The 14,868-nt window shown below is 42.1% G+C and overlaps 1 protein-coding gene across 1 annotated transcript; it reads left to right on the top strand.

Moving 5' to 3' along the window:
• Window positions 1–2,820: 2,820 nt before the first annotated feature.
• Window positions 2,821–14,836, top strand: serpine3 (serpin peptidase inhibitor, clade E (nexin, plasminogen activator inhibitor type 1), member 3). Its single transcript, XM_080785679.1, has 9 exons — window positions 2,821–2,931; window positions 3,560–3,879; window positions 8,524–8,763; window positions 10,083–10,325; window positions 11,795–11,993; window positions 12,851–12,951; window positions 13,498–13,581; window positions 14,071–14,154; window positions 14,737–14,836. The coding sequence occupies exons 2-9, from the start codon at window positions 3,615–3,617 to the stop codon at window positions 14,787–14,789; spliced, it is 1,269 nt and encodes a 422-aa protein (XP_080641805.1). The 5' UTR covers window positions 2,821–2,931; window positions 3,560–3,614; the 3' UTR covers window positions 14,790–14,836.
• The last annotated feature ends 32 nt before the right edge of the window (window positions 14,837–14,868 follow it).

Below are 14,868 nucleotides of genomic sequence, written 5' to 3'. Positions count from 1 at the left end.
TACTTGTGCAAGCAGAGGGCGCAAGTACTAGCAAGCAAGCAGAGCGTGCAAGTACTAGCCCAGGACGATATTCGATGCGTATGCACCGTGGATTAAAGGACCCAATGCCAGAGTGTAATTGGTTTTCGATGGTGACGTAATGACGATATGTGTCGGGGGAGGATTAAAGGTAATGCTCCTATGTATACACGTCATTTGCTGGGACGGTGCATATCGAATATGCTGGGACGGTGCTATACGCATCAAAAGTGGCGCAAAGTAACCACAGTATACCGCTAATCAACTTACAAATGACATATACATATATACACAGAGGCATTTAAGATTAAGTCAATTTAAAGCAATTGACAATTTAAAATAAATAATTAAATAATTATACTGTATACGTGATAACATATTTTATTTCAGTTTATATATACCTTTTTTTCCATCGGATATCGATGATTTATTTTTCTTTGAGAAACTAAAAAGGGATCAAGAATAATTCTAAATCGATAAAATGTATTTATTTTATAGATAGAAACTTGTACCATACCTGTGTAACCTTATGCCCATGCATTTTCAAATTAAACTATGATGATAACTAGGTGTTTCTTAATTGTCTCTGCGATGACTGCATGCATTCAGCCTCAAATATGTCACACCAAGGGCCACACACTCCACCCTGAGCAAATTCCTTCCACTTTGAACCCGGCCTTTGTGCCGTTTGCTTTTTCAATTAGTCCGCAACCACAAATCATCGTTTCTACCTCACAAATTGTGTTGTCGCTCTCTCTTCATCTTCCGCATTGTTTGTCGGAAGGCCTCTCAACAGGCCTTCAAGATAAAACAAGTTGTTTATCTTGGCAGCAGTTCAAACAGTCTGTGGTCAATTGCCATGACATCTCCTCTATCCCAGTCCTTAAAATTCCAAATTCCTGCGTCCGGAGCACTCGGAACATTTGGTTTTAAAGAATGTGGCGACTCCATTTATAATGAAGCCAAGTCGGCTCCACTAATTAGTCAAGTCCTCCAGTAATGGGCGGAATCCCAGTTAAACAAAGCAGCCAAATACCTGATGGCTACCAATCATCTCCCTAGTGGGAAAAAACATAGAATGTGTTCTTTTATGCTAATTGTGGCGGGGCCATCAATTAAGATGGCTGAGGGGCACTTGCTTCTATGTGTAGGCCTAATACAGAGCATAGCCTATTATATGGCTATAAACTAAATCTCTCTGCTGTCGGGAGGAAACCTCATAACTGTTCAAATGTTCATTTTTCAGAAAACAAAGCAATACAACCTCATCAAAGTTGGTGTTGTAACTTTATATATTGTCAATTACTTCCATGAGAGGGGGAGAGGTGGTGGAGTTAGTTGCTTTAGCAGGCATTTTGAGGGTCCAATCATGGAGTTAAGAGGTTTTGTCCAAAGCACTTTTTTACTACTTTCCAGTAGTTCAACATTTTCGAAACAACACACAGAGGTAAAGGGTGTTCAATAGCACTGATTTATGAAAAAATAAATAAAAAAAATCTAAAACCTCAATAATTGAGTTATGAGGTTTCCTCCCTACAGCAATGAATATTACAGGCCATGCCACATTTTCTTCAAATCTTCATAATGAGTCTGAAAGCTATAGGCTACTTTAAAGGGTTATTTTACTTTTAAACACTTATGGGCTTTTAATGTCTTTTGCATGCAGAAGCACGAGGTTGTGGTCTTGGGAGCTTGCGCTCTGACACATATGACGAAAATTCCCCATTCATTGACAATGGCATTTAATGTTAGTGTTATGTTAGGACTTAGGACAGAACAGAATCTACAATAGCTGTAGGCCTATAGGAAAAACTAAGCAAAGAATACACTTCTAAACTGTATTGACGTAATATTCTCCTTTCATTGTCATTGTGTTGCTAGCCGATAGCCGATTTGCTCAGACACATATGACGTAAATTCTCCTTTCATTTTCAATGGCATGATTCAATGTTTGTGTTAGGACAAAAAAAAGTCTTATAGGCTACACACATATGACGTAAATTCTCCTTTCATTGTCACTGGCAAATGTTTGTGTTAGGACAAAGGGCTGTATAGGGCGGGGCTAGGGCCCCTCAAAAATGAGAAATGTTTAAGTGAAATCCTTTCAGGCTGCTCCAGGGAGTCCAAGCTCCAGCGCTGCTGAATGTGGGCCTACTCTCTGTCCATAAAATGACATGACAGCACTCAAGAACTCATGGGAGCTCAGTGAGCCGAGGTGAAAAAATGGCAACAGGTGGATATTGGCAGGTGGACAATAATGCCAGAGAAAGGAAACAACAACAGTCAGACAATTATCTTGTGCATTCCACGCAGCAGGTCGACTAGCCTGATACCAATTATCAATTACAAAATGCTGACACGGCACTTTTCTTTGATGTCAGGAGAAGAACGCCGCAGTTGCATTCCAGTAAAAGCCCCTATGACGGTTCCCTATGACATCTTTTGATCATCACAACAAAAGGCCAATGACTTTGAACTGCGCCCTCTCTCTCTCTCTGTGTGTGTGTGTGTGTGTGTGTGCGCGCGCGCGCGCGTGCGTGCGTGTGTGTGTTGTCGCTCTTTCCCCAGCTGGTTCGGGATTTGCTGGCCAGGGACATGCCTCCCTCCGCCTGGCTCCTTATAGCGCCGTGGTGGAGAGAGGCAGGAATTCTGGCCGAGTGGTACGGACATCGCCGACAGAGACCACTAAACGCGGAGCATTCCCTTTTTAAACGAGGTCTCATGACTGCATGCTCCCTCATGCAATAAGCAAAGCAAAAGGGACAGAGACAGAGGGCACAACAAAGTGACTGACAGGGAAGGAAGATATAGCAGTTAACCGACACACAGTGTGGGATTCACACAGTGACTGACCGTTGACAGAAGTGGCGGGGATCACACGGACAATACCTCACCTGTCTCCAGGGACGCCAGGTAGGTTTTTCAGCATCCACCAATTCCTCCACATGTGTTCTCACTCCGAACTGATTAACTAGCATTTAGGACACCTGCTGATGCTGTATTCTTTCTTAATTATGAGAAGCTGTGTGTGTTGTCATAGCATATTATAGTTTCATACTTCAAAATCTAAATATAACTTAAAGGAAGACTTCACCACTTTTCAAACTGTCTTCATAGTGGTCCTCACTTCATGGTAAATTCTAGCCAGGAGGGCTGTGGGCAATGCAGAATCTTCCAGTGACATCATCTTTAGGCAATCTTTTTTTAAACAATATTTAAAAAGCGTATATTGATTATCGCCAGAACATTGGCCATTATGGAATTATAACTTTAAGAATAGAAAGCCTGCAGTTTCTAATTGGCTTGGATTCCACATCGATGATGTCACTGGGAGATGGGTTTCTGAACTGCCCACAGACCGAGTAGAAAATAATTGTGCCATTTTATCATCAACATTAGTGAGGACCAATTATGTGAAGATGGGTTGAAAAGTGACGAAGTCATCCTTTAATATTGCCTTTTTCTTTCTGCTAAACTTTACTTTAATCTATATTTAATAAATAAATATATAAATATAATTTATATTTTTTGTCCCGCACAGGCATCTTTGGGACTCCTGTTATACCACCCTTGGAACCTACAACAACACCGAGGCCATGTGTCGCCTGTCAGTGGCTTCGGTCATCATTTGCGTCTGCTTGTTCGAGAGAAGCCATTGCAATGGCAGCCTCCAAGACAACATGGGCGAGCTGCACACGCGGTTCGCCGTCAGCCTCTACCGAGCGCTCACGGAGACGGAGAACAGCTCCAACCTGATCGTCTCGCCAGTGAGCGTCTCGTTGTCCTTGGGGTTACTGCAGCTGGGCGCCCGAGGAAATACGCTAGCTCAACTAGAGGGGATGCTTGGATACAACGTCAATGGTAGGATTCACTCCCAAAGTCCCACAGCTGTGGGCCGAGTCGGCCTCTATAAATGCTTCGCCCCGCTATATAGAGACATGGGGACAATTAACCTCGCAGCTTTCAGTGCAAAAAAACTGGGTGAAAACTATTCCATTGTCATATTATATTCACTGAATACACCTTTGAGTTTTAGGTAGCTGTTTAGGCTATCCTCAAGGTTGTATCCAGGATTGTGCTGTGCTGTTGGTACCAGGTGGTGTGGAGTGGTGCTGCTTCTTGGCCATTATTTAGCCCAGGGCAGAGCACAGTGGTGTCTGGAGCCCTAATGCCTGCCTTTCCCACTAGTTCTAATCTCATTACCCACCCCTGAGGGCAAGGCCCAGGGTCTCTGAGGTCAAGAGGCCACTGAAGAAAACATATACAGGAATACACCACAAAGATGAGATTAAACTTGTTGTAGATAGTTATCTTTTTTTTCTTCAGCGAACGACACCGTTGTATACGATAGAGGGGCGCGACGTCACAGCGCTCTGAATATGCCCCCAAGTGATATTCTGATCACATTATGTTAGACAGGGATGGAATGTCATCATGTTGGCCGCACGTGTTCATTTGAAAGCAGTGGTGGGAAAAGTACTCGATTGTCTTACTTAAGTAAAAGTACCAATACTGAAATTTAGAACTACTTTGTTACAAGTAAAAGTATGGAATTGAAAATGTACTTGAGTAAAAGTACAAAAGTATCGGCATCAAAATGTACTAAAAGTGAAAGTACTCATTGTGCAGAATGTATGTTTTCTAATCAAAATGAGAGTAAAAGTAAACATTTTGGCACTGAGATGTAGTGGAGTAGAAGTAAAAGTATTGGAAATTGGAAATACTCAAGTAAAGTACAAATACCTCAATTGTACTTAAGTAAAAGTACTTTCCACCAGTGCGTCCATCACCGTCCTGTTCCATTCGAGGCATGCGAGGCTAAAATTACACACTAAATTCCTCTGGAAATGACTGCCTATGGTTCTGCAAGCTGCCATGCCTGTTTGTTGCTACTCGACTAAATTGCTGATGCATGTCAATGAGTGCAAATCGCTATGGTATAATAGCTTTGAGTGCCAAGCACTGTTGCAGGGTCGGTGGTGGGGGTAATAAAATACCACCTCCTTCCTTTCCTGGCTGATATTATGACATTATACTGCTCGTAGAGGTCGACGAATTGTTTCAAATAACCGTTGTGTACTGATGTAGAAACGGTCCTCTCATTAGTGCCAGGAATGTGATTTAGAACTTGGACGGTTCATTTGACATGCAGAGGGAGAGCTCTTGGCAGATGACGACCTCCATGTGGTGTTACTGTACGGCAGTCACCACTAGCCACGAGGGAAATATGTTAAGCAGTTGTTAACCACTTTCAAACTTGGTGTCCCTATTTTTGGGGGCACATTATTTTGAGTGTATAAAATACACTGTTGTGATAAAATTAAAATAAATAGAATGAACTAAAATGTTCACAAATAGTTCGTGAAAATAGCAGTTTTTGTGTGTGCTTGTTGTTGTGTGCTTGTAAACAGTTGTTGTGTGCTTGTATACAGTTGTTGTGTGCTTGTATACAGTTGTTGTGTGCTTGTATACAGTTGTTGTGTGCTTGTATACAGTTGTTGTGTGCTTGTATACAGTTGTTGTGTGCTTGTATACAGTTGTTGTTTGCTTGTATACAGTTGTTGTGTGCTTGTAAACAGTTGTTGTGTGCTTGTATACAGTTGTTGTGTTCTTGTATACAGTTGTTGTGTGCTTGTATACAGTTGTTGTGTTGTAAACAGTTGTTGTGTGCTTGTTAACAGTTGTTGTGTGCTTGTATACAGTTGTTGTGTGCTTGTAAACAGTTGTTGTGCTTGTATACAGTTGTTGTGTTCTTGTATACAGTTGTTGTGTGCTTGTAAACAGTTGTTGTGTTTGTATACAGTTGTTGTGTGCTTGTATACAGTTGTTGTGTGCTTGTAAACAGTTGTTGTGCTTGTATACAGTTGTTGTGTTCTTGTATACAGTTGTTGTGTGCTTGTAAACAGTTGTTGTGTTGTAAACAGTTGTTGTGTGCTTGTTAACAGTTGTTGTGTGCTTGTAAACAGTTGTTGTGTGCTTGTATACAGTTGTTGTGTGCTTGTATACAGTTGTTGTGTTGTAAACAGTTGTTGTGTGCTTGTTAACAGTTGTTGTGTGCTTGTAAACAGTTGTTGTGTGCTTGTATACAGTTGTTGTGTGCTTGTAAACAGTTGTTGTGTGCTTGTAAACAGTTGTTGTGTTGTAAACAGTTGTTGTGTGCTTGTTAACAGTTGTTGTGTGCTTGTAAACAGTTGTTGTGTGCTTGTAAACAGTTGTTGTGTGCTTGTATACAGTTGTTGTGTGCTTGTATACAGTTGTTGTGTGCTTGTAAACAGTTGTTGTGTTGTAAACAGTTGTTGTGTGCTTGTAAACAGTTGTTGTGTGCTTGTATACAGTTGTTGTGTGCTTGTAAACAGTTGTTGTGTGCTTGTATACAGTTGTTGTGTGCTTGTAAACAGTTGTTGTGTTGTAAACAGTTGTTGTGTGCTTGTAAACAGTTGTTGTGTGCTTGTAAACAGTTGTTGTGTGATTGTAAACAGTTGTTGTGTGCTTGTATACAGTTGTTGTGTGCTTGTATACAGTTGTTGTGTGCTTGTATACAGTTGTTGTGTGCTTGTAAACAGTTGTTGTGTGCTTGTAAACAGTTGTTGTGTGCTTGTAAACAGTTGTTGTGTGCTTGTAAACAGTTGTTGTGTGCTTGTAAACAGTTGTTGTGTGCTTGTATACAGTTGTTGTGTGCTTGTATACAGTTGTTGTGTGCTTGTAAACAGTTGTTGTGTGCTTGTAAACAGTTGTTGTGCTTGTAAACAGTTGTTGTGTGCTTGTAAACAGTTGTTGTGTGCTTGTATACAGTTGTTGTGTGCTTGTAAACAGTTTTTGTGTGCTTGTAAACAGTTGTTGTGCTTGTAAACAGTTGTTGTGTGCTTGTAAACAGTTGTTGTGTGCTTGTAAACAGTTGTTGTGTGCTTGTAAACAGTTGTTGTGTGCTTGTAAACAGTTGTTGTGTGCTTGTATACAGTTGTTGTGTGCTTGTAAACAGTTGTTGTGTGCTTGTATACAGTTGTTGTGTGCTTGTAAACAGTTGTTGTGTGCTTGTATACAGTTGTTGTGTGCTTGTATACAGTTGTTGTGTGCTTGTATACAGTTGTTGTGTGCTTGTAAACAGTTGTTGTGTGCTTGTATACAGTTGTTGTGTGCTTGTATACAGTTGTTGTGTGCTTGTATACAGTTGTTGTGTGCTTGTATACAGTTGTTGTGTGCTTGTAAACAGTTGTTGTGTGCTTGTTAACAGTTGTTGTGTGCTTGTTAACAGTTGTTGTGTGCTTGTATACAGTTGTTGTGTGCTTGTATACAGTTGTTGTGTGCTTGTATACAGTTGTTGTGTGCTTGTATACAGTTGTTGTGTGCTTGTATACAGTTGTTGTGTTGTAAACAGTTGTTGTGTGCTTGTATACAGTTGTTGTGTGCTTGTAAACAGTTGTTGTGTGCTTGTTAACAGTTGTTGTGTGCTTGTAAACAGTTGTTGTGTGCTTGTTAACAGTTGTTGTGTGCTTGTAAACAGTTGTTGTGTGCTTGTAAACAGTTGTTGTGTGCTTGTATACAGTTGTTGTGTGCTTGTAAACAGTTGTTGTGTGCTTGTATACAGTTGTTGTGTGCTTGTATACAGTTGTTGTGTGCTTGTATACAGTTGTTGTGTGCTTGTATACAGTTGTTGTGTGCTTGTATACAGTTGTTTGTGTGCTTGTATACAGTTGTTGTGTGCTTGTAAACAGTTGTTGTGTGCTTGTATACAGTTGTTGTGTGCCTGTAAACAGTTGTGTGCTTGTAAACAGTTGTTGTGTGCTTGTAAACAGTTGTTGTGTGCTAGTAAACAGTGGCGGCGGCGTGTCCATGGCGTGTCCATGGGGTGGTGGGGTGCCACCCTATGTGCCAGCCCAGCTGGGTCCGTTAGAGGCATACAGAAACAGCTGTGAGAGTGCCGGAATGCACTCAGGGTGCTCTCTTGGTATTTTGGAGGGCAACCCCAGTCACAAACTATTGGACACGTCGCTGCTTGTAAAATCTGCTTTTTTTGTCATTTGCTTTTCATCAGATGACAATGGTGTATATATACTGTAGGTGTTATGTGGTTAAGTATAATGGGCATTTGCTTTTGCATGGTCTTGCAAGAATGCGGTATGCACAGTTTGAACTGCTTCATTACAATTAGACGTTATTTTTGTTATAGAGGAATAACTCATTCTCACTTTAGGCCCCCCAGCAAGAGGCATAGACGGTCTTGGACATTTTCTTACAAAGGCAGTTTTAGTACCATGTCTCTCTGTTTTACTGTTGAAGTTCACTACAAATCAAATAAAGTGCAACTTCCAGTTCTGCCCTGGCTATAGGCTTTTGCGAATTAGTAGACCTCAGCTAATTAAATAACTCTTAATTCAACAGACATAAAACATGTAAAACCTCACCTCTGTCATTGTAAAAACAAAGTAAAGAGATTGCTATTGCTTTCCAGTGTATCACCCTCTCTGACCGCTCGTTCTTGCATGTCGTTTTTCCTTCATCTCACAGACGTGCAGGTACAAGACTTCCTGTTGCATTTGCAAAGCGAAGTGGGCGTTGGAAACGCCAGTGAAGGGATGTGGCTACAGCAGGCCTGCGCCTTGTTCATCCAAAGTGGCGTTCAGCTCCTGACAGAGTTCACTCAGCACGCGGCAGCCTGGGCCAACGCCAGCTTGGTCCGAGCCAATTTCAGCCAACCAAACCACACACACAGCCAACTGGTGCGATGGGGACACAGCCATGGCAGTGGTGAGTAGCAAAGCCTCACAAAAGTAGTATTGTCCCAGAGAGCCATGCCTTATGTTATGTGTCTATATTCGTTATGAAATGAGTTGAAACGGTATTACCTGCATCTGTTAATTAATTAGTTAATTTGTATGGTTTACTTACAGTAAAGCTGCTATAAGCAATAATATGTCAACATTAAAAAAAATTGGTATTCAGACAGCCAGCAATGGGTAGAACGCTCCTAAAATAAATGTAGTCTCTGGTGACGCATCTAGGGGCCGTAATCTGCATTCAAAGATGTTCCTAGAAGCTAGAAAACCCTGTCGCAATGACTAACTAATCAGGAAGCAGGAAGGAAAATATTTGAATGCAGATTGCGGCCCCTAGATGTGTCACAGTCTAGAGACAATTTATTTTTGGCAGCGTTCTACCCATTGCTGGCTGTCTGAATACCAAGGTCATTAAAAATTGGACATATTATTGCCTATAGCAGCTTTCAGCCCTATTTTGTAATTTGTTGTGCGGCAGTGATGCACAATGAAAATAGCCTTTTTAGCTTTTCTATTTGAGCTTTATTGGAAAAAACATTTGAGCAAATACTCCTATAATGAAATGCCCGAAAATAGGTAGGCTAGTATGTCGTCATGTTAAAATGCCACAAAATGGGTACATCGTCCATGTTAAAGCCTCCAGTATTGTGCCAAGTATATGTTGCGACTCAATTATTAAGACTGCCAAGACGTCCTGGCAATGAAATGTAGACATTGTGCCATTTAGTGTTGATTTTGGCAGCACATTTTAATTTTAGTTTTAGTCATAATATGGCTTTTGAATGGCTTTAATTTAGTTTTCGTCACATTTTAGTCACCCGTAATGTTTTAGTGTTAGTCTAGTTTTAGTCGACTAAAATCTACAGTTGATTTACAACGCGTAGATTGGCTTGCTGAAAATAGCCGATCTACAACACGTATAGATTGGCTTGCTGAAAATAGCCGATCTACAACGCGTAGATCTGCAAGCTCACAACGCGTTGCAGGGCGACGTGTTGTGAGCTTGCAGATCAGATTTTCAGCATGCAAGCCAAATGTAAAATGACTTATACTGGATCTCTTGTCCACTAGTCCCTTCCTAACATTTTAGTTTTGTTTTTACGAAATTGTCACTATATTTAGTCTTAGTTTTAGTTGTCATAGCTTAATTTTCACTTAGTTTCAATTTCAGTTTTCGTCAGTGAAAAAAAAGAGCAGTCGACGAACATTTCTCGTCTCAGTCGACGAAATCAACACAGGTGGCCATTTTAGTGCGAAACGTTGACATTTTATCTCTTGTGGAACTCCCAGATGAAACGTGGCCCCTCCAGTCGGGGAGCGGGGAGCAGTCGGGCTCGGGGAGCGAGGCCCAGCAGGGAGAGGCCTCGCTGTGGGGCAGCCGGCTGCAGATGGCCCTCATCAACACCGTGTCCTTCCGGGGCGTCTGGCAGAAGCAGTTCCTGTTCGTCAACACGCAGAACCTGCCCTTCACTCTGGCGGACGGAAGCGTCATCAAAGTGCCCATGATGTACCAGGCCACGGAGGTCAACTTTGGTAAGATTCTGACGTCAAGCAAGCAAGCAAGCATGTAATCCCTAAGTGTATTTGCTTTGGTCCCCCCCCCCCCTATACCAAATCTTGGGAATGTAGTTATATATTGTAGATACAAGTCAACAAGACTAAGTATCTTAAAGACCAGCCAGTTGGCCCATAGAGGCCACGCTCTACACCTAAACCAACCAAAGTGGTTTGAACTGACTGACACAGCCCTCCTTAAGCCTGATTCATACTTAGTGTTTTTTTTATTTCCTATAACTTTACAATTCTAAGTATAAGGGGAAAAAGGTGTTAGAATAATGTGTCACAAAGAAAGCGTCATGTCTGCTGTCCTGTGTTATAGCTGCTCATGGGTGTTGCACAATCCCACTAAATAGGTCGCTGTCCAGTGTCCCATGGTGCTGAAATGTCAAACTATCAACATGGATATTTACGTTATGGAATATAGGATTTTGATGGTGGCATAATCAAATGGTGGACATTTATATTATCAGTTAAAGGGATTGATTGTGACAGTCTGATTCTGAGCACCCCCCCCCCCCCCAAAGAAAACCCTGAACTTTTAACATTCAGTAGATTTTCTGTGGTCTGGGGTTTTCTGGCTCAAACAAGTGCTCTGATTTTCCTGTGGAGTGTGATGTAAGAGCCAGCCAAATCCCATATTATGACAATGGGATTTTGCCAGCAGATGTCACTGTTTTGGCTTCACAGACCAGAGAAAATCCCAGGCCACAGAAAATCCACTGAATGTTCAAAGTTCAGGTTGTTTGTGTGCAATTGTGGTCATAACAATAAAAAATAAATGGAAATTCCATGTCATGAAACCATAATCCAGTTTGCATTATTTTATACTTTAGCTATTGAAAAAATAGATTAAGTATAGCACTGAGTGGCGTGCTACGAGCTTGTAGATCTGCTATTTTCTTTTAAATCGTGAAAATGTGGCGCAAATCTTTGAATATATATATTCTTTCAGAGCGAACGTTTTTAACTCAAATCTTTGCTTCTGGGGGGGGGGGTCCCTGGAACAACATATTTTCAGATGGGGGTCGGCAGCCAATTTCATAACATTTCTGGGGTCCTTCACATGAAATAATTTGAGAACCACTGTCAGGATTTTAGAAGACATTTGTAGAAACTTCCTCAGGTCTAAATGTCCCATTCTGAACGGGAACCCATTTTGGTGATAGCATCATGTTATGCTTTAGCTATTGAAAAATAGCAGATCTACAAGCTCATAGCGCGCCACCGAGTGGCGCGCTACGAGCTTGTAGGTCTGCTATTTTTGAAAAATCAAAGAGCGACTGACATTTTTAGAATCTGATCTCGGGTCAGAATGGGTTCATCAGAACAGCATGTGTCCAGTGGAAACCTCGTATGAATCTGATCTCAGGTCAGAATGGGTTAAAATATTCCTGAAAACGTTTTAACGCGCGTATCTGTCTGTATACTGCCGTTTACTGCAGGTCAGTTCCGGACGACGTCGGAGCAACGCTACACCGTGCTGGAGCTTCCCTACCTGCGCCACTCCCTCAGTCTGCTGCTGGCGCTGCCCAGCGACAGGAAGACCCCGCTGTCTGCCCTGGAGTCACAGCTCACCCCGCGCCAGGTCGCCGACTGGGACATGGGCCTACGCAGAACCAAGATGGACATCTTCCTGCCCAGGTGATCATCATCATCATCATCACACACATATGGGCTGATCGCAAGCTTAGTTTGTCACGGTTTGCAGGTGTTAAGGACCCAAGTGCAGGAAACTCAAACAAAGGCAGGACAAGGACGTCACATAAACTTGACTTTACTTGGTTAATGGCATATAGGATAACAGAAGTACATACACTGAACATAAAACCTGACACTAACTTAAGATCCAGCACTGAACAAACACAAGGCAGAGTTTAAATAGTCACTGGAGCTCATCACCCCAACCTGGCTCAGCTGGTCCCCACAGGTGACGGCACTCAGGGCAATCAGAGTCAGAGGAGCAGGACTTGGGAGAGACAGAGGAAAATCATGGAGAAACGGAGGGGCTCAGGACGTGACCATGACATAGTTGTTATTTAATATTGGGTCACTGTGTGAGTGTGTGTGTGTGTGTGTGTGTGTGTGTGTGTGTAAAGCCCAACACACACCGTCTGTGAAGCGGGTGTGCAGGGACGCGACGCGGCAACGCCTGGAAAATAGAACAGTGGCGTATCGGGAGCATCAGGCGAGCCGTGAACGCACACCGGCGCGCTTCGGACGCCGCCGGTGTGGGATAGGTTCATTGAAAATAACGGATGGCGGCTGTTTTGACGTGCGGCGTTCACAGACGGTGTGTGTTAATTGGGCTTCATACACACTCCATTCCTAAATCTCTTGCTGAAGAAAGATCACGCTGAGCATATCAATTGTGTTTAGTGGCAAGTGATTCTGTTATTACCGTACCATTCATCAGATACCGTATCTTTATCTGTACAGAAGGATAATTATGGGTTCTTGGGGTTGGTTATTTATTTTCCCTATATGTGTGCCATTTCCAGGTTTAAAATGCAGAACAGGTTCAACCTGAGGTCCGTGCTGCCTTCCATGGGTGTCAGCGATACGTTCAGCCCCACAGCGGCTGACTTCACTGGCATATCTGGTAAATATAAATAAACTTTGTACAGTATACACAGTACACAACATTCTTACTAAAATTTGACTTTCGTTGGACACTGCATAAATATTCCTAGATCACTTTGATCTGTGCATACATAGCTTCCATGCTATTGATGCCCAATGCATTTTTCCCCATAGGCTTTTCAAAAAGTATTTATTTAAAGGCAGGTTACGCCGCGGACAAAGCAAACTCGAGTCGTGACAAATCTTGACAATAAACACAATATTTTGGACCAAACAAATAATTTCAAAGAATTAAAAGTGTTGTAACCTGCCGTTTTTTTCTTCTTTCTAATTCTTTGTTCGGCCCATGATTTGTCATGATTTGTCACAACTCGAGGCTTAAAAGGTCTTTTAAATGAATACGTTTTTGAAATGTCTATGAGGAAAATGAACGGGGAATCATTCCCTGGGCCCTGGTAGGGGGCGGGACTGCGGCGCTCTATACTATGCTCTTGGGGGACAATCATGGTTACAGTACTGTCGCTCATTACAGTGGTTACATTTTCTTCTGTTTTTCCGCCTACAGCAGAGGGTCTGTATGTGTCGGACGCGTTCCACGAGGCGAAGATAGAAGTCACTGAAGACGGGACGAAGGCAGCTGCTGCTACAGGTGAGGAATTTACTGCACGATGACAGTGGCTTGCACAGATACTCACTAGGGGGTGCTAGAGCACCCCCTGCCCTTTTCCCTCTGAACAAATGTGCCTTTTTTGAAAATGTATTTTTTTTTACAGTGTACACTGTACAGTATGTGGACCATGGTGACATCGATCAATTCCTTGATAAAAAAAGCTTCTAATATTTTATTTAGGCCCCAAAATCTATAAATATCACACTAGTATTAAGGCAACCGGGCCGGTTCCACACGCTGCACAAGGTGCCCCTTTTTTTTCTCCACTTGAGGCACCTGCCCCTCTAAATGTCTGTGTACGCCACTGCATGATGATGATGATGGCCAGCTGAGACACGTTTCAACAAAATCTGTGTTGATGAATTAACCACTTGAATCACCCCCCCCAAATAACCAATTGTACTCACCTAGGCCCTTCCTCGTCTGTATTCATAGTCAGAAGTTTATGGATGTGTCTTTCCCTTGCAGCTATGGTGCTTCTCAAACGATCCCGCGCGCCCGTCTTCAAAGCCGACCGGCCCTTCTTGTTTCTTTTGCGGCAAGTCGACACAGGTGATTATTATTTGCAAACTTAAGATATAACGCTGTGCAGTGTTGTTTTTGGCAGCAAAATTTTGATTTTAGTTTTTTTAGTCAGTCTTTTGAACAGTTTTCATTTAGTTTTAGTCACATTTCAGTCACCTGGAATGTTTTGGTGTTAGTCTAGTTTTAGTCCGACTAAATGTCATGAGATTTTAGTCAACTAAATCTACGGTTGATTTAGTCGACTAAAATGTATCTTGGCGGGCCTTGATGGCATCGTAATGACTGATTTTACACTTGCTGAAAACAGCAGATCTACAAGCTCACACTGCGGCTTGTAGATCTGCCATTTTCAGCATGCAACCAAGTGTAAAATAACTTGGATCTCTTGGGTCCAATGTCCACTAGTCCCTTCCTAACATTTCTATCTAGTTTTTATTTGACAAAATCAATAGCATATTTAGACCGTAGCTAAGTCTTAGTTTTTATTTCGTTTTTGTCAGTGAAAAAAGGTAGTCGACGAACATTCTTCGTCATAGTTCTAGTTGACGAAATGCCAGGCAGGCACAGCTGAACCTTTCGATGCTCATAATTGCATTTTTCTGTTTTCAGGCTCCATCTTATTCATTGGACGAGTGGTGAATCCCATGGACCAGGCAACATAGATCAAAGACTTTTTTAACACCTCATCCACACACCATCCCACCCACCCCATCTCACTACTGTATTTATTGGGGACCAACA

Source organism: Protomyctophum bolini (assembly GCF_963924005.1).
Source record: "Protomyctophum bolini genome assembly, chromosome: 16".
NCBI lineage: Eukaryota > Metazoa > Chordata > Actinopteri > Myctophiformes > Myctophidae > Protomyctophum > Protomyctophum bolini.
The sequence above is the reverse complement of the archived record's forward strand: the minus strand, read 5'-3'. Positions and strand labels throughout refer to the sequence as shown.

Excerpts from the sequence above, each read along its gene's own strand:
- serpine3 (XM_080785679.1), top strand. The coding sequence starts at position 3,615 with ATGTGTCGCCTGTCAGTGGCTTCGGTCATCATTTGCGTCTGCTTGTTC. Across the intron at positions 10,326-11,794 it reads GGCCACGGAGGTCAACTTTG|GTCAGTTCCGGACGACGTCG; the intron begins GTAAGATTCTGA and ends CGTTTACTGCAG. Across the intron at positions 12,952-13,497 it reads TGACTTCACTGGCATATCTG|CAGAGGGTCTGTATGTGTCG; the intron begins GTAAATATAAAT and ends TTCCGCCTACAG.